The sequence below is a fragment of the Cervus canadensis genome, chromosome 7, assembly GCF_019320065.1.
Source record: "Cervus canadensis isolate Bull #8, Minnesota chromosome 7, ASM1932006v1, whole genome shotgun sequence".
Taxonomy (NCBI): domain Eukaryota; kingdom Metazoa; phylum Chordata; class Mammalia; order Artiodactyla; family Cervidae; genus Cervus; species Cervus canadensis.
This window is the reverse complement of record NC_057392.1, coordinates 50133688-50158385: the sequence shown is the minus strand read 5'-3', so window position 1 is coordinate 50158385 and position 24698 is coordinate 50133688. Positions and strand designations below refer to the sequence as shown.

Sequence of the window (24698 nt, the reverse complement as noted above, 5' to 3'; positions counted from 1 at the left end):
TGTGGTTAACATCTCCACCTGGCGTTTCAGTATCTACAAGACAGCTCACAGGATATGGCTCGGAATATTATCCACATCCCTTGAGAAAGAACTAAAGGTCCTTGACCATGCTTGATGACTACAATATTATTATTAAGTCTCCTTTGACTGTTGTCCTTTGTTCTCCCATTTCTCATTTCTCTGATTAAACTTATTCTTTGACTAAAGTTTTCCACAGACAAAAGGCAAACAGATGACATGGTGAGGGGAGGAAGACCATATCGTCCTGCTCCATTTCAGCTATATCACTTTACATTCCCATCAGCAGTGCCTGAGAGTTCGGGTTGCTGCACATCTTCATCAAATGCAGTATTGTAGGTCTTTAATTTTAGCAGCTTTAGTGGGAACATAATCGGTATCTTGTGGTTTTCACTTGCATTACCCCAATGACTGAGAGGGCTTCCCTGGTGGCTCAGTGGCAAAGAATCCACCTCCAGTGGAGGAAACACAACAGATGTGGGTTTGATCCCAGGGTCAGGAAGATCCACTGGAGGAGGGCATGGCAACCCACTCCAGCAGTCTTGCCTAGAGAATTCCATGGACAGAGGAGCTGGTGAGCTACAGCCCACAGGGTGGCACAGAGTTGGACACGACTGAAGTGACTGAGCATGATGACTAATAACACTGAGCACTTCATTTATGTGTTCTGCGGTGTGTGCTGTGATTTTTGGATTAATGACTTCATCCTTTATCTTATACTTTCGGTAAGATACAGTTTGAGCCTTTGGTTCATATACTTTCAGGGCTGTTGGTTGGAACACTCTTTGAGCACATTCACTTAAGGCCAGACCCATGGCCATTGATTTCACACCAAATAAGGGTAATAATTGAAGAAAGAAATGGCAACCCACTCCAGTATTCTTGCCTGGAAAATCCCATGGACAGAGGAGCCTGGCAGGCTACAGTCCTTGGGGTTGCAAGAGTCAGACATGACTTAGCTGAACCACCACCATCTTGGTGTCTGTGTGTGTGTGTGTGTGTGTGTGTGTGTGTGTGTGTGTGTATTCCTTTGTGTAGTGTTTGTTTGAATTTTTGCCCATGTTTAATTGCATTGTGCCTTAGTCAATTAGGGCTGCTATAATAAAATGCTATACACTGGGTAGCTTAAAAAGAACAGAAACATTTTTCACAGTTCTGCAGGCTGGAAAGTCCAAGATCATGGTTCCAGCATGGTCTCTTTCTAGTTGATTAGATCCTCCGATCTCTGCTTCATCTTCACACTGCCTCCTCCTCTGTTTGTATGTGTGAAATCTTCCTCTTGTCACAATACATGTAATGGCATTTAGGGCCCACCTGAATAATCTAAAATACTCTCCTCAGATGAAGATCCTTACTATAACATCTGCAAAGACCCTTTCCCCAATTAAGGTAACATTTACGAATTCCAAGAATTCAGACCTGATATATACACAGGTGTCTTTGTAAGTATATAAAAACACAATCATTTTTTATATTTACCTTTGTGGGACTCAACCCATTGAATATTTCTACTGGCTTATTTATTTTTTTAATTTCTTAAGGTTTTCAACGTAAACAATCAATTGAAAATGTTATGCCTTGTATTTCTTTTTCTTGCATTATTTCACTGCATGTAATACTTTTAGTCCTAAAATATAAACTGAAATGGAAACTGAAATGTTTGCATTTGTTTTTTTTAAGTTTTATATTAAAATTTTTATAATAGAAGTTTTTGTCCAGTTCTTCCTGGGAGATGCCCAAATTCCCTGACACCACACTCTTCCTCTGCAGTTTCCTGGAGAGAGAAACTAGCTAAGTCATGCATAACTGCACCATTATGGTTATCAAGCTATTCCCACCCCTAAAATATTAGTCCTAAAATATAAATATAAAATATAAATTTTATAAATAATATAAATATATTTATATTAAAATATAAATATTTTAATATTTTAAATATAAAATATAAAATTATAAAATAATGTGGATTTAATATTTTATAAACAATTTCAAGTTCTTGCACAGTTTTACAAAGGTTAATGTGATTCAGTTTCACATTTATAAAGACAATTCTCAAATCTGTATTGAAAGCTTTACCTCCCTCTGGAATTCTAGGATTTGATTTCTAAGAGTCTCATAGATTTTTCCACCTAGATAACTCATTAATGCCTCAGCATTAACCATCAATCCAAAACCAGCATGTTAGTCTCTTCTCCAAATTAGCTTCCCAGTATCTGCGACTATCACTAGCACCATTCACTGACTACAGATTGAAATACCAATCATCTTTGATTCCTGTCCTGAATTTATGCATTCAGCTTTCCATTGCTTTAAATACTCAGCAATATTCCTTTAGATAATCTCTCACCTCTATCCCACTGTTGAAGCTGGACCTCTCACACTTACATTGCTCCATAGCTTCTTATCCAGTCTTCCCAAAATTGTCTCTCTTTACAAACTCACCCTTTTCTGTTTTCTCCAGAATTATCTTTCTTTAGCCCACTTGCTAATGCTACAGTTCTGCCTGTAGTAGAACTTCCATCCCTTACTTGGTCCTCAGTGTCTATTCAACTCAATCTTTATAAACACTGTTTATATTATTTACCCTTTTAGGTATGGGTCTCCCCAGCCAGACCATGGACACTTGAGAACAGGGCTGGGTTTTACTCTTTTCTAAAAATATGTATCATTTTTTTTAAATCCCCAAATGAGGATTTGTAGAAAATAATTTATAAATGTTTGTTGATGAGGATTATGACATCCTTTTCTCAGGGGTGGGAATAGTTTGATAACCGTAATGGTGCAGTTATGCATGACTTAGCTAGTTTCTCTCTCCAGGAAACTGCAGAGGAAGAGTGTGGTGTCAGGGAATTTGGGCATCTCCCAGGAAGAACTGGACAAAAACTTCTATTATAAAAATTTTAATATAAAACTTAAAAAAAAATGCAAACATTTCAGTTTCCATTAACATCTCCCTTTCTGAAGATCTCCAGGATTAAAAGATAAACTGAATCATTAAAAATTTAAAGGGTTTATTTTTTAATCATGCTGATTCTAATCTTCGGCTATTTCATACAGTGCAGAAAGAAACATCATGCATACATCTTGCACAGTTTGTAAGCAGATAAGGTAGAGGGTCTGGAAACAGAAAATCAGGTATGGCTTTCTTGGCATGAGAAGTCATTTCTGGCCTAAGCCGTTTTGTGATCTAAGCCTGGCCACAAAGCTTGTCCTCAGGTCTCAGGAATTAATGATCTTAAGGGAACAGAAAACTGGACCATAAAGAAGGCTGAGTGCCAAGAAATGATGCTTTCAAATTGTGATGCTGGAGAAGACTCTTTAGAATCCCTCGGATTGCCAGGAAATCAAACCAGTCAATCCTAAAGGAAATCAATCCAGAATATTCATTGGAAGGGCTGATGCTGAAGCTGAAGCTCCAATACTTTGGCCACCTGATGTGAAAAGCCAACTCATTGGAAAAGACCCTGATGTTGGGAAAGACTGAAGGCAAATAGTTAGATAGCATCACTGATTCAATGGACATAAACCTGAACAATCTCCGGGAGATAATGAAGGACAGGGAGGTCTGGCGTGCAGCAGTCCATGGGCTCTTGAAGAGTCAGATATGACTTAGCGACTAGACAGCAATAACAACAAAAGTGAACAAAATGAAAGAATGCAGAAATAAAACTGTTATCAGGCAAGAGAAGCAACAACGCATTAGTTGTAAACACTTCCAGTATCTCTTTCACTGGTAAAGGTTAGCCTGAAGCCTCAACCATCAGATCAACTGGAATCTAAGGGATGATGATGTTGACCTTTTCTGACCCGTGTGACTCCAATCAACTAAAGCTTAGACACTGTTAACTGACTGAGCCCCTTCATGAATATGCATGTACCCTTAGCTTAAAAACTTCCCCAGCTTTTTAAGAAAGGATGCATTGCTTTGGGAAAGATTCCCAGTGGTCTCATCACATGCTGCAAGTAATAAAATTTCCCTTTTCCCCAGCTTTGGCTTGGTTGTGTCTTTCAGCTCAACATTCACCAAGAGGAGAACCCAGTTGTTGGGGGAACAGATTCAGCAGGCTAAATGCCTACAAGTAAAATCACAAAACAAGAGTTTTGTAAGATGTAAAGATAACCCATACAGGAAAGGAGTTGCCATTATTTGGTTTCCATTTTTTTCCCCCATTAAAACAACTGGGACTTAACAGTTAACAGAGGAATTTTTGCATAACTCCACAGTTCTACAAAAAGATAGTTTGTACAGATCAGTACAGCAAGTTTCTATTTGCTGTTTTCATTAACACAGTCACCACACTAAATATAATAAAGAAAATTCCCACGGTCCTTCATGTGGGAAGTTTACTAACAAAGGCTGGGTCTATACTCGGTGTCACTTTGAAGGAATGGATATTGACTTCAGTTCAGTTCAGTTCAGTCGCTCAATTGTGTCCGATTCTTTGCGACCCTGTGAACCACAGCATGCCAGGCCTCCCTATCAATCACCAACTCCCGGAGTTTACTCGAACTCATGCCCATCGAGTTGGTGATGCCATCCAGCCATCTCATCCTCTGTCATACCCTTCTCCTCCTGCCCCCAATCCCTCCCAGCATCAGGGTTTTTTCCAATGAGTCAACTCTTCGCATGAGGTGGCCAAAGTATTGGAGTTTCAGCTTCAGCATCAGTCCTTGCAATGAACACCAAGGACTTATCTCCTTCAGGATGGACTGGTTGGATCTCCTTGCAGTCCAAGGGACTCTCAAGAGTCTTCTCCAACACCATAGTTCAAAAGCATCAATTTTTCAGTGCTCAGCTTTCTTAACAGTCCAACTCTCACATCCATACATGACCACTGGAAAAACCATAGCCTTGACCAGCTAATTGACTTCACTATCTTTCACAGGCCATGTCCTTCGTATGGGCCCATTTCCACATAAAACATAAAATGTTAAGAGCTGTAAGGGGAAAAAAGATATTTAAAGTTATAGAACTGCCTTAGACTACTGGCAGAGATAATAGAGATGGGGTCCAGGATTTCTTAAGATCTGGAAGCCTTCATTGAAATGCTGGGAGGAGGAAACAACAAAGGAGACTGAGGAGTAGCAGGTCCTGGAGAAAAGGTTAATGTGGGTCCTGAAAGCCAGGAGAGTGCTGAGTATCCAATATTCTGAGATGAACGTGAAGCAGTCCAGTAACCACTGGCAATATGGAATTGTTGGTGGCTTTTGACAACAGCAATATCAACAAATTAGTGAAATTAAAAGCCAGATGACTGCCAGTTAAGGAGTGAATGAACAAAATTATTTTTGATGCCTTTATAAACTGCACATGCATGTTTCAAGCTCGCCTAATTCATGAGTTTCTCTTGGATCTCCTTCAGATTCTAAAGCATTTAACCCGTCCAATACTCCTCTCAGGCTCCCGAGATTGCTCTAAGTTTATGAATGTTTTTCCTGAACAAAGACGTCATACAAAGAAGCAGGGCAAAAGGGCAGCAGTGGGTTTTCATTACTCTATTCTATTGGTCTATCCCTGTATTAACTCATTCTGTATTCCCTAGCCTCCTCCATGCTCCAGCAATATTAAATTTTCTTAAATTGGTAGCCACCCGGTGAGAATTTATCACCTATATTTCACGCCTTTCAGTCCCTGCCCTGCACCTCCACCTTTTCGCTCCTCAAGAATTTAACTTGAGAGGCACCAAGTTCCCAGTTCCACCCCGGAAACAAAAGAGGGCGGGGTGGGGAGAGGGGAGGGTGAAATAAAGTGGTTCCTACAGGGGCTTTGAGCGCATGCGCGAGTCCACCGCCGGACCGTTTTTGCTGCCCTCCTGTAAGAGCGGGGTGGAGGTTTGGCCGACGGACCGAGTACGGGTGCCGGGCAGGCTCTTACGGAAGTCCATTCGCCATTGGGAGGGCCGCAGAGGCTGCTCTGTGCCCTTGTTGCTGCGGGCCTCTTCCTGGGTCATTCCCGGAGCAGGACCGGACTGGGGCTGACGCCAGGGCTCCCCGCTGGCCGCCTCGGCGCCTGTGTGACCTCCTCGCCGGCGGGATGTGGCGAGTTCGCCGGGCTGCCGTGGCCTGGTAAGTCCGGGCTCCGACCTGGCCCCGTTATTTCTGGGGCGTCCAGAAAACGGGGCTGCCCCATCACTACCTCCAGAGTGTGCAGGTAACTCTCAGGCCAGGCGGAGGGCAGTTGGATGGTTCCGAGTTATTTTTGAGGTCCCAGAGTGACAGGAGCCCTGACTGGGTTTACCTGAGATGCTGGCCCCAGTACTGGCCCCTGTCCCTGTTCCTCTCGGGAATATTCTGGGCCCATTTCAGTCTTGGCCTGTTGTCTCTGTTGTCCTTTTGTACCTGCCACTTCACCCTTCTGTCCTCGCTGTTATCTCTGTCTCTGGTGGCTTCTGGTTTCTGTTCCCTCTCTCTTCGGGCTCTGTGGTGCTATCCATGTGTCACCTTTTCCGCGTCTTTTTCTTCTACCTCCACGCTAGGTTCACATTGCTTTTGCAGGTACCCGAGCTGCTCTGTTTGGGCAAAGAGGACTGTGCCTCTTTCCTTAGTCCGCTAAAGAACATGATTTGGAGTCACATTTGGAGCAGTGACGCATACAGTGTCAGAGATGGTGATTAGAGATATTCTCTTAATAGCAGCTTTCTTTTCAGTGTTCATGGAGGGAGAGTTGCTTTTTGGATGTGAGGTGGTGAATGTAGCACCACTTTTCTAATCACCGTGTTATTGTTGACCTGGTCTGACTTAATCCTAAACCGAAAATGATAGAAGTATTTACATGTCTATGGGTTGCTATGTGCATTTTAATGAAATTAAATTTGGCTCTAATTTTTACACATAGTTGTGTTCTGATGTCCTTAAATACCTTCAGGTTTAACTCATTGTTGCAGGCATGCGATGAGAAGTGCCATGTATCAAGCAAAGTTGGGAAAACCTGGATTTCCTGAATTAACTCAATCTCTAAACACCTGTCTTGAGTATTTTTTTCAGAGTGTTTTAGGTGGTGTAATTTATAGTGTTTGTAAGTGATGGAATCCATTTGTTTTATGTAGGTTAACCTTGAGTCTAAATTTAGAACTGAAAAACGCATACAATAGTTGTAGTTTTAGTCAATTAGAATACTTGAATAAGTTACTTCTGACCTCATGGAATTTTCATTTCTAAGTAAACCCTTGGTACTAAACTAAGTTCTTTACAACCTTTTTATTTCTACTTCTCAGTATTTACTGGGGAAATATATCTAGCTTTCTTTACATAAGAAGAGGAAAGACTTTTCAGAAAATAGCATACTTTGTTGAATTGATTATTTAGGAAATACTTTAAAAATTGAGTTTAGAAACAGACTAGATGTCAACTGATAATTATTCACTTGGATTCTGTCAGCTAAATTGTTTCTAAAGTTACTATTGGCTCCATAGTCATGGTTTAAGATATCTTATGTTGACTGCACAGTTTAGCTGCCTGCCCAGTTAGAGATGAGGAAGGTCAGATGCCCCATGTTCTGGAGTTTGTCTTTTGATGTAGTTCCTATGAACGTTATGAAGGAGTACATTTAAATTCTTACTCTTTAACAAACATTCTTTGACGTGTACATACTCATGTGCACATACTCATAGACATGTAAGAAGACTATTGACCAACATTTATTTAGGTGCAATAAGTATTTGCATAAAATTGTTAAAAAATAATTACATGCTAGGAAACAGTGCGTAGGTTAAAAGAAGATGGATAAATGAGAATAGATGATTTCTGGAGTGAGGGTCAGGGAGCCTTGTTTTGCATCACATTTGATTTTTAGTTTGGCCTAAGTACAGAAGTATATATTCAAATTCTTTTCCACCATTCACGAGTCATTCTACCTTAGGTGAGACACAGTTTAAAAAAGCAAATTGGAAAAATAAGGATCCTTACCAGGTTTTTCTGCGAGTTAACAGTAGCATTTGTGCAAACATCTGACATAATGCCTGTCAGTTGCCCCTCACTGTCCTCCTTCACAACATAATTTCAGTGTTCCTCGATTCCTTTTTCTTAAGATATTTCTAATCCCATGTAATTAGATGAAATATTTTAGTTCTTTAGAATGGGGCCTGGCCAGTAGTAAGCACTATGACTGTGTGTTGAATAAGATAATCAAATGTGTGTTTGTTGGTAGGAGACTTTCATTCGCTGCCAGGAAGAACAAGAGAGAAGAGCTCAGAAAGTAACATGTGCATTTAGATCCTTCTCTTTGGGGTGTTTTTTTGTCTGTTTCTGGGGAGTCTGGTACCTGAGGTGTTAATTTTTCCTTAATTTTCATCCCTGAACCGTCTCTGGATTGTGATACATGAGAAGGCAAAGAATAGATGTTGTAAGCTACTGGAACTTTTGTGATTAAAAGTAAAAGTTTATGTGCCCCTTTTTGTATAGGTGCATCCATAATTCACATTTCTTTCTTTTTAAAACAAATTTTAGTCATTTTATTTATGTCTGTGCTGGGTCTTTGTTGCTGCACAGGACTTTCTCTAGCTGCAGTGAGTGAGGCCTCCTCTCTAGAGTGAGGGCTCTAGGGCACATGGGCTCAGTAGCTGTAGCGCTGGACTTAGCAGGTGTGATCTTTCCAGACCAGGGATCAAACACATGTCTCCTGTATATGCAGGTGGGTTCTTTACCACTGAGTCACCAGGGAAGCCCGCATTTATTTTCAAGTCACTATTTTAACCTAACATTACATGAAGTCTTTTGGTATATCTACATCGTCTTCATATTTATCACTTTAATGGCTCTACAGTATCCTCTTTTGTTTATATGCCATAGTTGATAAATTTTTGCTCTTAATGTTATATATTTTAAGTGGTAACATTATTTTTTGCTATTATAACACATTTTTTTCCAGTTTTATTGAGATATAATTGACATACATCACTGTATAAGTTTAAGGTGAACAGTATAGTGATTTAACTTAAATACATCATGAAGTGATTATGACAATAAATTTAGTGAGCAGCTATAGTCTCATATAGATTCAAAATTAAAGAAATAGAAAAAACATTTTTGTGATGACAATTCTTAGGATTTACTGTCTTAACTTTCATATATAGCATAACAGCTGTGCTAATTACATTTATCATGTTGTACACTACAGTCTTAGTATTTATTTTAGAACTGTAAATGTGTGCCTTTCGACTGCCTTCATCCAATTCCCCCTTCTACCACCATGCCTCTAGTAACCACAAATCTGATCTCTTTTCTAAGTGTGAACGTTTGGTTTTGAAGTATAATTGACCTACAACACTACGTTGGGTCTTATTACACAGCATAGTGATCTGGTATTTCTATACCGTTTCAAAATGATCATCATGGTAAAGTCTAGGTCAGATATGTCACTAAATAAAGATATTTTGTTTTCAAATTTACTGACAGCAAGTAGCTGTCAATAGTTAATAAAATAAGTCTCTGTTTTCCTTTAGTTTTGATTTTTTGGGCCATGATCATAACCCACACACATATCGTAAATCAAGGGACAGGCCCTGGAGTCCCGCTGTCTAGGTGTGAATCCCTCCATTACTCCTCCCATCAGCGGGGACCTCAGTAACTTACTTATATCTGTCTGCCTTTTCCTTGTTGGTAAAATGGGGGTGATCCTGGTACTTCTGTCATAGGATTGTCAGCAGGGTTAACTGAGTTAGCGCCCACCGCAGCAGTGTCTGGCGCACAGTAAATGGTTAATGCCTGGGCGCTATCTTGAGACACAGTGTAATGGGTCAGGTGTGCCCTATGTGGCTTTCCTTTTGCATATTGCTTTTTTAATATCATCTCTTTACATTGTTTTCCTGTCTGATCTTTCTCCCATACCTACTTTTCTTTCAGTGAGGTCTGCCAGTCTTTAGTGAAACGCAGCTCTGGAACGAAAGGATGTTTACCACTACAAAAACTACATCTGGTTTCACGAAGTATTTATCATACACATCATCCTACCTTAAAGCTTCAAAGACCCCAATTAAGGACATCACTGCAGCAGTTCTCTTCTCTAACTAGCCTTCCTTTACGTAAACTGAAACTTTCTCCGGTTAAATATGGCTACCAGCCCCACAGGAATTTTTGGCCAGCCAGATTAGCAGCAAGACTCTTGAAACTCCGGTATCTCATACTCGGATCTGCTGTTGGGGGTGGCTATACAGCCAAAAAGGTGAGTTTCACCTTGCTACTGCTTTTCCAGTTACTCCAGCGAATATTTTAAGGTTTCATAGCATATGTCGTTTTTCTTTAGCGCAGTAGAATATAATTAGTTGTTTAAACATTTGTGTGTCTCTGTCATGTGCTAAACTGTTTTAATGGTGCTAATAGGAAAATGCTCTCAGAATCTTAGTTATTATAAGAGGTGAAAATGGCCTAATGGAAGGAGAGTGACCTGGGAGTGAGACTACCTTGGTTTGGTTTGCAACTCTGCCCAGGAAGGGAAGTAGGTGGCATGCTCCTGCAGCCAGTTCGTGACAACTCTGGGACCAGAGGCAGGGTCTCCTGATCCCTGGTTTGTCTTCCCTCTATTCCTCAAATCATGTTTAAAGTCAAATCATGAAAACTATTTGAAATAGAAGTTTACTTTGAATTTTTCCATTTTCTATATTTAGTAGAGAAACATTTACATGCTTTATATGCTTGTCTGTTAATTTATTTTTAGATGAGCAAAGGCCACTTTGTTTCTCAAAATTGTGAGCATAATACATTACTCTTACCACCTTAGCAAGTTTTAACAAAATGAATTTAGCTAGTTTTTATTTTATATGGCATTCAGATTATTTGATTGGCATACTTTCTTATCTTTTAGACTTTTGATCAGTGGAAAGACATGATACCTGACCTTAGTGACTATAAATGGATTGTACCTGACATCGTGTGGGAGATTGATGAGTACATTGATTTGGGTTTGTATCAACATTAGAATACTTTTCTTGGTTGTCTCTTTAGGAAAGAAAAATAATTGTATTGAGATAGCTCCTTAACTCTAAATTTAAGGTTGCAGCAGTTTTATTTTCATAATGAAAGTAATTAGACTAGCAGAGGAACAATTGGTAAGAAACAAAAATAATCCACTGGTCCATCACTTTAATACAGCTGCCACTGTAGTTTCTTTTAATTTAAAACTGCCATTGTAGTTTCTTTGTATATGTGGTTAATATTTTACTTTCCTTTTTAAAAATTGTATAGTCATAGTGAACAAACACTTTGCTATCTTGTCTTTTGTTACCTAACACATTTGTCAGCATTTTCTACGCTGCCAAGCAGACTTCTTGAACATCCTTTTCAGTGTTGTATGTTACTCAGAACAGCTTCACCTAACTAGCTCTCTTTGAGTACCTTGGTTACCTCTACTTTTTATTACCAAATTCCTTAAAAGCCTGTTAGTGGCCAGAGTAATTTCTCCTATTAGTCTGCCATTGTTCCTTTTTCTAGTGATAGATGAGAAACAGGTATATTTGACAGTTGTGATTGCCAGTAAGTCATGGTGATCTTTAGAAAAAAAAAATTGTCTGATGAAGTTATTTTCCTCAGGTCTCTCTTTATAGACTGTGTAGAGTTTTTTTAGACTTTAGCTTAGGTGTATACAGGGATGGATTTAATCTCTGCATGCACTGTTCACAACACTTTCTTAAAGATTGTTGCATTGATAAAGATATTTACAGGAAAAGCAGTCCTTCAAATTATTTTTCTAACGTTTATGAGGAGAGCTTTTTAACCTGATACATTCACCAATAATACACTGTAATGGCTATGAGCCTCGGTTCTGAAGCTAGGCTACCTAGTCTTAAACCTGCCTGCCCCACTTTGCTGGCCGCACAGGTCCTGCTATGTCTCTGTGTTCCATTCCTGATCTGTAAAATGGGGCTGATGAGAACTGATTTGTAGCGTTTCCACGAAGATGGAACAAGTTAATGCTTTTATTGCGTTTAGAATAAGACTTAATACATATTTTTATTTTGAGAAACTCTGTGTTTTGTCTTCTCCAGAGAAAGTTAGAAAAGCCCATCTTGAATCAAAAGACACTGTAAAGTTGTACCAAACTTGGACAGAATTGTTGAGTATTTGTAAATAAAAATAAATACTTGGTCACTTTACAAATGAAACTAGCGAAAATAAAGGCTTGTCTTGGGTTCATAGACAGTTTTTCCAAAATGGTAACATAAAAGGAGAAAGAGAAGTAACGAAATTCTGTTCTTGAGTTTAAACTGACATTACTTTTTTAGAATTTGGGCCAGGTGCTACGAAAGATTTTTAAAGTACTTCTGATTCCAATCCAGTGTTAACATTTATACTGTGCTTCTGTCTCAAGGCATTTATTTTATTTTTTTATTTTTTTAAAGTTAAGTCTTTATTGAATTTGTTACAATATTGCTTATGTTGTTTATGTCCTGGTTTCTTGGCCATGGGGCATATGGGATCTTTGCTCCCTGATCAGGGATTGAACCTGCACCCTCTGCATTGGAAGGCAAAGTGTTAACCACTGGACCAGCAGGGAAGTCCCTCAAGGCATTTAACTTATGAATCAAAAATATCTAAGCCATATGTTTGGGCCTTTTTAAAAAATTTTTGTGGCTTATAGAATATCATCAGAATAACACATTGTTTCTAATACATGTAGCAATTATAGTTGGAATAGAAAAATGGAAAAACTAAGTTTGTATATGATTATTTAAATTGTATGAATGGTTCAGTAGTCACATTTTAATATGGAGACTACCTTTTCTTTTCTTCAGAGAAAATTAGAAAAGCACTTCCTAATTCAGAGGACCTTGCAAAATTGGCACCTGACTTTGACAAGATTGCTGAAAGCCTCAGCTTACTAAAGGACTTTTTCACCACAGGTAAGGAAAGACCTGTGTTTGATCTCATTTAAAATATCAGGAAACACAGAGGAAAGATACTTAAGATACATTCATTTTTTCCATTTTTTCAATGAAAATGTTTAGTACAAATAAAAGCCAGGTTTTTTTATTAGATAAAACAAAATTTTGTTGCTCCATAGTTTTAATTTTTTTTAATTTATTTATTTTTTGGCCACATTGCACAGCATGTGGGATCTTAGTTCCCTAACCAGGGACTGAACCCACGCCCCCTGCAGTGGAAACAGTCTTATCACTGGACCACCAGGGAGGTTCCAGTGGTTTTAATTTTTGTCTGACCCAGCAAAATGAAAAATTTCAAGAACTTAAACATCTTGGCTTTAGTCAGTGAGAGGAAAATAAGACACTTGTTCTTGACAAGTAGATGAGACTTCCTGTGTGTTTGCTTTTCATAATTGATTAGAGCCACTTTTAAAACATTTAATTATAATGGACCATTATGAGTAGAATTTACTAAGGTCAATCCTGGTGTATTTGCCCAATTCTGCCCTACCATGATATAAATCTGAGGTCTCAGACATCTTTGTTTGCTCATTCCTGTTAAATTTTACATTTCTATTTCCCCTTTTGCTGATTTTTCACAGGTCACAAATTGGTTAGTGAAGTCATAGAAGCTTCTGACCTACTTCTCTTGTTAGGTGTGTAAACAGATATTTTTGCTGATCTTAACATGTCTTTTAAATGCTTCTAATAAACTAGTTGCAAATAAAATTGCAGACCAAATTTATAATGCTACTTGTGCTGAATTTTAAAATGTCAGAATTATATTGGGCAAATTCATTATCCTAAATTTAGGTGGAAATAGTAAAATAATTATTTTGTGATAAAACTAAAATTCCTAAGTCTGTATCTATATTATAAGATTAAAACTGTTAAAAAGAAAGTTTGCTTAACCAAACTATTTTCTTGAACCAGATCTGGTTGTTTCTCATAATTGAAACAAAGTCATTTTAGTTTGTTTCATCTGTCCTGTCACAGTTGACATTTTTACTTTTTTTACTGTATGTGGTCTGTTATGGCAGTAGTGTATGGCTGAACTGTAAGTACTCTCTTGTAAAATAATCCTTATCAAAGATTCTTATTTTTTAATTGTACTTTTCAGTGACATTTTAAAAAATCAGTTAAACAGGTCCTATAATGGTTTTGAAAAATTTTTTTCTTAGGTTACCACTTTGTTCCTTAAAATAAGAATAGCTTTCCAAAATGATTTTTGCTCTAAAAATCCACTTACCTTTCAACTGACTAAATATATTATGGAATTTAGTTTAGACTTTGAGCTTCACCGGAGAATTTATAAGACTGCATATTTATCTTTAAGGTTCACCTGGAGAAACGGCCTTTAGAGCGACAGATCCCGGATCTGAAAGTGACAAGCGTTATAGAAAGGTAAGTGTAAAGGAGCACTCTTCACATAGACAGTCTTGAAAGATTTTTTAAAGTTTTTACCTGCCCTGGAAGATTTTAAAATGGTAACATCTGAGAAGCAAACATAACATTACTCAGTGGAGGTATTGTTCTTGTCTTGGTGCAAAACGCGAGGGATTTGTGTAACAGTTGTGGAGATAGAACTGGATAAGCCAGTTTCCCTCAAATATACTTGAGAAATATTAGTTTCCAGGGTTTTGGCAACAAAGGGTTTTGTTGTTAAATATGTGTGGGAGAAAACTGGTGTAAATAAAACAAGCAAGCTTCTTTTCTCTAGGATTTCTCAGACCTTGATACATGCATGTGCATTGTGAAGCTATAAGAGATTTGTCAAAATGTGCAGAGTTTTCTAGATATATTTACCAACAAAACCCTTTTTTCCATGAAATATCTTCTAGATACCAGTGTTTCATGATATACACTTAGGGGAAATCTTAAGGAAATAGCAAGTTTGTTACTGGGGGATATAGATTTCTATTACATTGGTAGTCAACAAAATTATGTATGGAGTTATTTAGGATATGCTAATTTCCATACATGCTTTAAAATCCATATAAAGTTTTAGGAGATTTGCTGATATAGAATAACATGCATTGTTGCGTATTTATATTCATGTTAGCCTGATATTGTCTTAGTCTTCACTTTTTTCGTCTTTTCAAAATTGTAATATAAGTGATTCCTTGAAAGCTTTTTTCAAAATAATACCTAGGTAAATAGATATCTGGAAAATACTCTATGAACATTTAAAAATTAAGTACAAACATTTAACAAATAATGAAGGTTATTGTGGTTGTAATGCATTGAGGTAAATAATTTCATGGCTTTTGGGGGAAGCAGGAAGAAAATAATTGCTTTGTATAGATTTCCATCTGGTTTCCTATCCTTCAGCTTTGAACTTTTTATGTGATATTCCACGTGTCAATTATATTTCAAAAGCTTTTTTTTTCTTTTGTCTTTTAACCTGATCTTTTGGAGAAAACATTTTTCAAGATGTGTGTATGTGTGCATGTGTATTTGTCTTTTAACTTGATCATTTTTGATAACCTTTTCCATTTTCTTTTCCTTTACCCTCGGCGTTATTTTGACCAGGGACACCCTTGACTGTGCATGCTACTGGGAAGAAAAATCTGAATAGAAATTAGCCTATGATGATCATCTTTTTTTTTGAGCCACAGGCTTGACCATTGCTGCAGGTAGATTTAATGTGCAGAGAGAAAACGAATGTATCTGAGGAGAAGGAACCTCTGTTACAGAGGAGGTAGTATGATTTTGAAGTGACAAGATTTGTTGTTGCCTAGATCAGTTAGGCGAGGCCTGCATCTCTGTTCTTTTCTGACATGGCCTACGATTGTTTTGGTTCATGAGAATCCTGCCTGTTTTGGACCTGACAGATAATTCCCTTATAATCCTGCTAAAGTGGTAAATGAGTAGTAGTAATTGATAAGTGGTCAGGAGCTTTGCAGTATAGAAGAAACAAGAGAAGTAATCTCTGAAAATTTATTTATATTTACAGATTTCACTTTATACAGTAGTTCAGTTCAGTCACTCAGTCATGTCTGACTTTTTGCGACCCCATGTACCGCAGCACGCAAGGCCTCCCTGTCCATCACCAACTCCCAGAGTCCACCCAAACCCATGTCCATTGAGTCAGTGATGCCATCCAACCGTCTCATTCTCTGTCGTCCCCTTCTCCTGCCTTCAGTCTTTCCCAGCATCAGGGTCTTTTCCAGTGAGTCAGCTCTTCGCATGAGGTGGCCAAAGTATTGGAGTTTCAGCTTCAGCATCAGTCCTTCCAATGAACACCCAGGACTGGTCTCCTTTAGGATGGACTGGTTGGATCTCCTTGCAGTCCAAGGGACTCTCAAGAGAGAGTCTTCTCCAACACCACAGTTCAAAAGCATCAATTCTTCTGTGCTCAGCTTTCTTTATAGTCCAACTCTCACATCCATACATGACCACTGGAAAAACCATAGCCTTGACTAGACGGACCTTTGTTGGCAAAGTAATGTCTGCTTTTTAATATGCTGTCTAGGTTGGTCATAACTTTTCTTCCAAGGAGCAAGAGTCTTTTAATTTCATGGCTGCAGTCACCATCTGCAGTGATTTTGGAGCCCAGAAAAAATGAAGTTTTCCACTGTTTCCCCATCTATTTGCCATGAAGTGATGGGACCAGATGCCATGATCTTCGTTTTCTGAATGTTGAGCTTTAAGCCAACTTTTTCACTCTCATCTTTCACTTTCATCAAGAGGCTCTTTAGTTCTTCTTCACTTTCTGCCATAAGGGTGGTGTCACCTGCATATCTGAGGTTATTGATATTTCACCTGGCAATCTTGATTCCATCTTGTGCTTCCTCCAGCCCAGTGTTTCTCATGATGTACTCTGCATATAAGTTAAATAGGCAGGGTGACAGTATACGGCCTTGACATACTTCTTTTCCTATTTGGAGCCAGTCTGTTGTTCCATGTCCAGTTCTGTTGCTTCCTGACCTGCATACAGATTTCTCAAGAGGCAGATCAGGTGGTCTGGTATTCCCATCTCTTAAAGAATTTTCTATAGTTTATTGTGATCCACACAATTAAAGGCTTTGGCATAGTCAATAAAGCAGAAGTAGATGCTTTTCTGGAACTCTCTTGCTTTTTCGATGATCCAGCGGATGTTGGCAATTTGATCTCTGGCTCCTCTGCCTTTTCTAAAACCAGCTTGACATGGTTTTAGACATGAGACATGAGGGCAAATTTTTTGCTTTATTTTATAATTCACTTTGCTTGTAGATAAATACTGCTGTAGACTATTTCTTTTTAACTTTTCCATAATTTATGGTGATTATCTTTCCATTAAAAACTCATCAGTTATTTCCAACTATTTGTTATAAATACTACATCAAATTCTAATTAAGCCATTTTCATAGGTTAAATCAGATAGTATTTAATGTAGTATAAATATTTACTATACAGAGATAGTATTGTCAGCCTCAACGAGTGGTTTTGAATTTTATTAATATGCAGCATTATTTCAAGGCTTAACTGTGTATCCATGATGTTTGAAAATAATGAACTCAGACAAGATGCAGATACATGAACTGTAGAAGACTTCTCTGTAGATGGGTGGTTGACTGTCAGCATGGGAAGGGAGACCTTAGCAGTAGCCTCTTTGAAATTAAAACATCAAATTTAAAATTTTGGGCAATCATCAGAGGTGGTAGCATAGTAGACAGAGTTCAGGTAGTAGCTTTTTGATTGATTTAGTGTGGTGTCTGAGAGCCCCAAGATTTAAAATAATGGTCATGGCTTAGCTTGATGATCGATTGGTTTATACCACAGTTTCTAGCTAGACTTACTTAGAAATGTAAATGTGAATCAGATTTTTTTAATGTAATAAAAAAGCATTTCTATGAATAGAACTAAAAAGAAAATTGTGTTCTTTTTAATAAGAGAACACATCTGGAAAAACACTGGTGAGTAGAACTGTTAGGAACCTTTGTAAGTCAACTTAAGTGAAAGTGACAGGGAGTTCCAGGAACATAGAGGTCAACTGACTTGAGTCGACAGAATGAAAACAAAATAGATTACCTGTGGTTCCCAGTCTGGAGTTGTTAGACTTTAGGTTCTCTGAAAAATTGTAATTGAGGTCTTCAGAAAGTCAGAAAGCATATATTTCCGGATAATGCTGCACAGGCTAACTAAACATCAATCAGATTTCTTTGATTTTGCCTGGATTTATATCTGTTCACTTGTGGACAGTAGTTATGTCTATCAAAAGCTCTTGTATGTATTTTTGATAAATAAATGAATGGAAAAATACTGAAACTACATTTTAGTAAATGCTTTTAATCAGAAAAGTTTAAACTTGTGTCCACTATAGAAAAATACTGGAAAGAGCCCTTAGTGTGAACTTAATGATATTTTTGAGATCTGGAGACCTGAAGGCAAATTCAGAATTGGAGTGGCAAGCCTTCTTAGTGAATTTATGGACTCACCTGGTTTGTAAATCCCCAGATTTCTGTATTCAGTCATAATATATCTAGGAAACGGGACCATATAGTGTATCTCCTCTTTTTAGATTCAATAACATTGTTGTGTTCTAGTGAAAATTAATTTGTTAAATGAGACATTATCTGTGCTTTTGTTCGATCATGTTTCTGATTGGTCATAAACATCTCACAGAAGTAGGGAATATAATTATTCTGAGGTTATAAAGTACATGTATAATTTATAGAAAATATTTGAAGTCCAAATCATAAAGTGTTGTTACCATTTTAAAAATAATCATTAAATAGTAATGTTCTTCCTTTCCACATGTTACTGTAATTCTTATTTGTGTGGCTTTACTTATTTTGTACCTCCCCACTTCTCTCTTCCCTTTCTCTGCCTAATTTTCCCTTATCCTCAAAGTCCAGCTCAGTCATTACCTTCATGAAGCCTTCTATAACCATTTTAGTCCCAATAATTATACTCTTAACATTTAAGACAATTGACAGATGAAGCACTGTTTACTTTGGTTTCCATTCTTAGTATTTAATGGGCTACTTCTGTCACAAAATCTCTGTTCTGAAAGCACCTAGGATATTGCTGAACTCTTAAAAAAAAAAAAATCCATCAATTGATTTAACTCGGTAAAAGGCTAATTTAAAGTAAGTAAATTTGACTAATGCTAACAAGAGTGGGCCCAAATATTTTATGTAATGTGTCATTTTGCTGTGATTACCTGTGAATTTCTCTTGGCCTTCAATATTTGACAACTATTGAGGAGAATAAGAATGTAAAGGAGCACATGTGCTTGGATTTCTGAATTGTAACAAAGCAGTATTGCTTAAGTGGGATTTACATTTCTGGAAATCCTCATGCAACAAATGATGTAAACTATAGCAAAATGAAATTCTCACAACTAGCACCATCAAGTAGCCACAGATTCAGGAAGCTTAAGTTTCCTGAGCAGCTAACAACTAGCAATTGTACGTGATTAGATACTTAAAATTTTATTCCTTAATAATCATATTGCATTTTTATGTTTTTTTATGTTAAATATATACTGTGTACATAACACTGTCTTTAGGTGTAATAATTTGGAACAAAGGGGATTTGGTAGAAATTGTGATTTTGATAAAAACTATTGGTAATAGACTGATTTGTTCATCTTTTAAAATTATCATTTGTAGAAATTGTCCAAATAGTAAAACAGGATATGGTATTTCTGAATTGGGGCAAGTTAAATAATTCAAGTAGAAAGACTTGTTTCCTTTTGATTTCCAATATTAAACATATTTTGATTGGCTCTGAATATCTTGAGAAGAATTATATATTACTAGGAGGGAGAAAAGTAGGAAAATAGATCTTTATAGCTAATAGCAGAATTATTTAAACTTTGAAAAGTAGATTAGTGCCTAGAAATATTTTTTAAGCGGAATGGGAAAGAAGTTTTTACTTTCACAAAGTTGTTTCCTGGACCCCAAACTAATGAAACAGAGGTTGGCAAGCTTTTTCTTAGAGGTTCAGATTGGAAATATTTTAGGTTTGCAAGCCCTATGGGCTCAGCCAGCCCACAATAGTTTGCCAGTTCCTTCTCTAAAGAGTAATTTACATGTGTCCTCTGAAGTGTTGTAGTTTTACCATTTTCCTTATTAACGTATAGATTGAGCCTGAAGGGTCAAAGACACTGAAAATAGTGACTGTAGAGCTCACAGGATGCTATCAGGTGTAGACACTGGAGTCACACTGCCTGTATTCAGACCCTGCCCTTCCGGTTTTCTGAGGTGTATGACCTTGGATAAGTTCCTTAGTTTCTCCAAGTTTTTGGCTTCCTCTTCAGTAATAGGGGGCATGCTACCTGATAATGGTTAGTGTGAGCGTTTCATAAAGCCCTTCAGCAGAAGATCTGGCACATAATAAAACTCAATAAATATTAATATAATGATATTATTACCATCTAATATTTTGAATTGTTGCATGAGTTAACAGCATATTAATGTTATTTGATGAATTTCTTCTTATTTCCTGTTGAGTCTGTTCTGGGAATTGTGATAAGTGGGGAAAATGGATTGTAGGGTTGATGTGTAGCTTACTTACAGAGTAAGCAATTTTTAGGAAACCCAATTTGGATTTTATGCTATAAACTTTGTGTATTTTTGCAACAAACATGTGCCAAGCCCTAACCTAGGTGCTGGCCATGAGACACCTAAGTGTCAAGACCTTATTCTATGTGCCAGGTATAAAAACAAACAAGGTATAGACCTTGCTCTGCTATTCATATTTAGAATACTGTTAAAAATACAGTATTTTATTTTTTTGGCCATGCCTTTTGGCTTACAGGATCTTAGCTTTCTGACCACCAAGGATCAAACCTAGGGCCATAGCAGTGACAGCTCCAAGTCCTAACTACTGGACAGCCAGGGACTTACCAAAATGTAGTATTTTAAATGTATTCACATAAAAATGAGTCATAATTTTAAGGTTTTTAAAAATAATAACCATCAACTTTTAGAGGTCTTTCAGCACTTTCAGTTTATGTCTTGGTTTTTGGCGTTATCACTGATTTTCTTGGTCTGACACTATACTTTTTTAAAAATCCGAGAACATTGTACATGCGATATGGGACCATGAGAGCAGCAGTGTCAAATTGACAGTAACCAAGAGTTGTTTTGAGAGTGTATCATATGTGGTTGTTTACAATAACTACTATTATAGACCACAGTTACTGCATTTTTAATATATATCATTTAAAAACAATGTACTGTTTCTTGAGAGAAAAATGTCTGAACTTGGGAAAATATTTATTAAATGTTTTGTTTACATAAGGATGTATCTTACACAGGAGGCACATGCGTTTTTCTTCCTCCTTATTCAACATGGCCTTGGCTTTAAAAGCTGGCCTAGCAGTGCTTGGAGTGAGATGTGTTGCCTAAAATAAAAGTAACCTTTTTTAGTTGTATAGTGTAAATAGTTTTTTTTCTGTGTCTAATTCTTGTTTTCTTCCTACTTTTTTCAGGAGGTAACAGTTAATTTCAACTACCTTCACATAGCAGTGCTTCAGTAACAGACTTGGAAGGAAAGTGAGGTGTCACTAGAAAGAGGGTGTTTTTCTTGTACTTTAATAGATGTTAGAGTATTTACCATACAGTTTGTATATACATGTAAGGAATGGATTAGGGAGGGGTGTTTAAGTTATCAATAAATAAGAAACCTGTGCCTAAGAGACCAGCACAGTTTAGAAATGTGGAATATTTTCTTACTGCTTTGGCATTTTATAAACTATAATAATGGGGATTATGTTAATTAAAGCACAGGCACATTAATGTGTAAGCCAACATGGGATGCCTTCTTTAAAAGACAACTACTTTGAGAAATCTAAACACTGGGATGAGTAGAAGCTATTATGATAAATGACTGAATAAAAATGAGCTGGGTAATTTCTTTCTGCCTGATGAAAGGCAGTGATACATGAAATGAAAGAAAAGGACATAAAAAGTTACGGGAATGATGAGGCTAGTGAGTTGACATTGCATTTCTTTTAGATTTATCAATGACCATAAAAATGTTTATTTAAAGAATATATCTAAAAGATAACTGCAGTTTTTTATATTTTGTACTATTGAATTTGGAAACAAATGTCGAAATTTCAGTTATGTTACTTGCCACTTTGATGTTCTCTTACTTGTCATGCAGAAATATCAACTAGTTTCATCCTTTGATTTATAGTAAGTCAACCAGTTTCATTATATTGGTATAGCTTAATGTATTAAACCTAAGAATCAAGGTAAAAATTCCCCTAATTGTTTGTTAATATTTCCCTTAAAGTGCTGTACTATAACAGAGCTTTTCTTTTTGTATTTATTTCTTTTCTGGTGAACTTTTTTATATATATATAAATCTTTGGATTATATAAACTAACTTATGCTTCTGGGTGAGTCTGCTAATTAAAATGTAAATGTAACATTAATCAGTGTTTCATTTTAAGAAGCTTTATGATTATATTAAAGAAAATAAAGTATTTTTGGCAGTTAGTTATAAAGCTGTGAGGCTATTTGAAACTCCTTAGATTATTTTAATGAAGTTTTATTTTCATTTTTAATTTTAATTTTCCTAACTTTTTATTTTTATGACTTGGTAAAAATTGAGCCCATTGTTCTCCCAGGTAAACTATTCTTATGAAGATTAAAGAGTGACTTCATCGCAACTTTACCTTTTTAGGGTTTCTAGTTGAGAAAATATAAGGTTCATAGAATTGTCAATTCCCAGTTGTTACTTCTCCTACATTTCTTGAGGTTGATTATCTAATAGACCATCAATTAAAAGCACTGTATAGAAAATGACATGTATTTTAGTTTCATTCCACAAGTGAATGCACTGCCTTAGATGAACATTTCATTATTATTAAATGGAATGAATTTTAAGCATAAAAATGGTGGTTACTTTGTACATAGGTCCAAACTGAGTTTTGTTTCTGTTTCGTTTTGTAACAACTGTATTATCTCCATATTTTAATTATGTTCTTTAATGGAAGTCGTGCTTTAGTAATTAATGTACCCTTGGTTATATTCTCAGAGGCCATTTTTACTGAATGTCAGAACAGCTCATAAAAAGTGAAAATTCAGTCACACTTCTTATTTGTTGTTGTATAAAGTTAAAACAGTACCTCAAACATTTTTTTAATTAAAAAACTCTTAAATTTTAATCAGATAAGATTATGTGTGTAGGCATGTAAAATTATGAATTAATGTAAAACTTTGATTAACTTGATGCTCAAAACAAAGTTTTCAGGGATGTTTATTGATTTATTTACTTTTTGGCCGTACCACATGGCATGCAGAACCTTAGTTTCCGGACCAGGGATTTGAACCCGTGCCCCCTGCAATAGAAGCAGCCAGAGTCTTAACCACTAGACCACCAGGGAAGTTCCCTTGCTGCTGCTGCTGCTGCTGCTAAGTCCCTTAAGGGATCTTTAATTGAAGACATTAGATGTTAAGGAAAAATATTTACTTAAAAATAATAATTTAATAAGTAATTAAGCTATTGTGTATTCTCCATTTAGTCTTAAGAAACTTGACGGTTGAGAATTAGATTCAGGCCTGTAAGATCAACACTTGAAAAATCACTTTTGTTTTTTTTTCCCCCTATGTACCAAGTCAGGAACGTACACTGGTTCGTATTGGCAGTTCAAAAATACAAGTGAAAGTATTTGTTTCTCAGTGTTCCTATTAACTCATTTAGTTAACTGTAGTTCCACCTTCCTTGAGCATTCCAGTTAGTCTAGGTTTTACTGTATGTTGATATTATATCTGGCTCATTTTATTTAGCAAACAGTCACTTACTGCATTTTCCTTTTCACTTTTTAGACTATGGTGTTTTATATTTGAAACATAATTTTACTGAGGGGAAAAGTGGAAATGTGGTACAGAGCCCAGTTATATAGTGGCTCTAAAGGTACATAACTGAGTTTCCATTTTTGTTACAAGCTATCCATTCCTCCCTAACTTACATCTGTTCCTTTCTTGTGCCCTTTGGTTTAACATTGTTCTCCTCCCCAATTTTCCTCTTCTCCTGGCTGTAAACTCATGGCAGGGTCTGCTTGGTGAGCTCATTCTCTTACAACAGCAAATTCAAGAGCATGAAGAGGAAGCACGCAGAGCTGCTGGCCAGTATAGCGCGAGCTATGCCCAACAGAAGCGCAAGGTGATGGATGGTTTAAGGGGGCTACTGATTTGCTTACACTAATCAGCCATTTCTACCAATATCATGTCACCTTAATCCATTCATGGACTACAGTTACGAGAAATTAGTTTTGATAAGATAAAAATATGAAAGATAATACAGATATGCAACTTGCTAGAGTATGCAAACAAACCCAAAATATTAAACATAGTAATTTATTTTCTGAAAATTAGATGATCTGTGAGGGTTCATGGACTTGTACTTAGATAATTGTGAATTGCAGTTTACTTGGCCCAGTTATTGAATCACCCTAAATCTGTGGCCAACTTGTCTATTCTCTTAAGTTTTCACTTCTAAAATGAAAAGGGTTACTGTGAATGACCATGTTAAATTTAAAGAATGAAATGGTTTTGTTTTAGTTAAAATGATTCAGCAGAGAATTCTTGTTTCCTACAAAAGAAAACTATTTTGACCTAACTTTTGGACAGTTATTCTTAAATACTTTGAATAACTTGTAATAAAACTTTTGACATTTATTAACAGCACAGATTTTCACCTTGTCCACTGAAAAATTGAACATTGGAAATTTGATATAATTCTGGTCACTAAAGGACAGATCCTAATAAAACTCAGTGTAACACTGTACAAGTATTTGCTTATAGGTGTCACCAAAAAATCCTTGAAAATAATGCTTTTGGCTTTAGATGATCCTATAGTGTAGATCCCCAGGTTAATGTC

At 36.8% G+C, this 24698-nt stretch overlaps 1 protein-coding gene and 1 long non-coding RNA gene across 6 annotated transcripts in view; one reads left to right on the top strand and one right to left on the bottom strand.

Moving 5' to 3' along the window:
- Window positions 1-3012: 3012 nt before the first annotated feature.
- Window positions 3013-6399, bottom strand: LOC122444712. Its single transcript, XR_006270342.1, has 2 exons — window positions 5779-6399; window positions 3013-3377 (listed from the first exon to the last, which is right to left on the bottom strand). It is a non-coding gene; the product is annotated as an uncharacterized LOC122444712 (long non-coding RNA).
- The window catches only part of OPA1 (OPA1 mitochondrial dynamin like GTPase), an 81344-nt gene continuing 62507 nt past the window's right edge, over window positions 5862-24698 (top strand). The window contains exons 1-7 of one of the 5 annotated variants that reach the window (XR_006270341.1): window positions 5862-6084; window positions 9859-10177; window positions 10817-10913; window positions 12744-12851; window positions 13475-13528; window positions 14209-14276; window positions 23871-23981. Coding sequence is in view for 4 of the 5 variants with exons in the window: in XM_043473342.1 (XP_043329277.1) it covers window positions 6053-6084; window positions 9859-10177; window positions 10817-10913; window positions 12744-12851; window positions 13475-13528; window positions 14209-14276; window positions 23871-23981 (789 nt within the window). In the remaining variant the exon portion in view is untranslated. The remainder of the gene's footprint in view (window positions 6085-9858; window positions 10178-10816; window positions 10914-12743; window positions 12852-13474; window positions 13529-14208; window positions 14277-23870; window positions 23982-24698) is intronic. The other 4 variants (XM_043473342.1, XM_043473343.1, XM_043473344.1 and 1 more) reach the window with 4 other exon arrangements.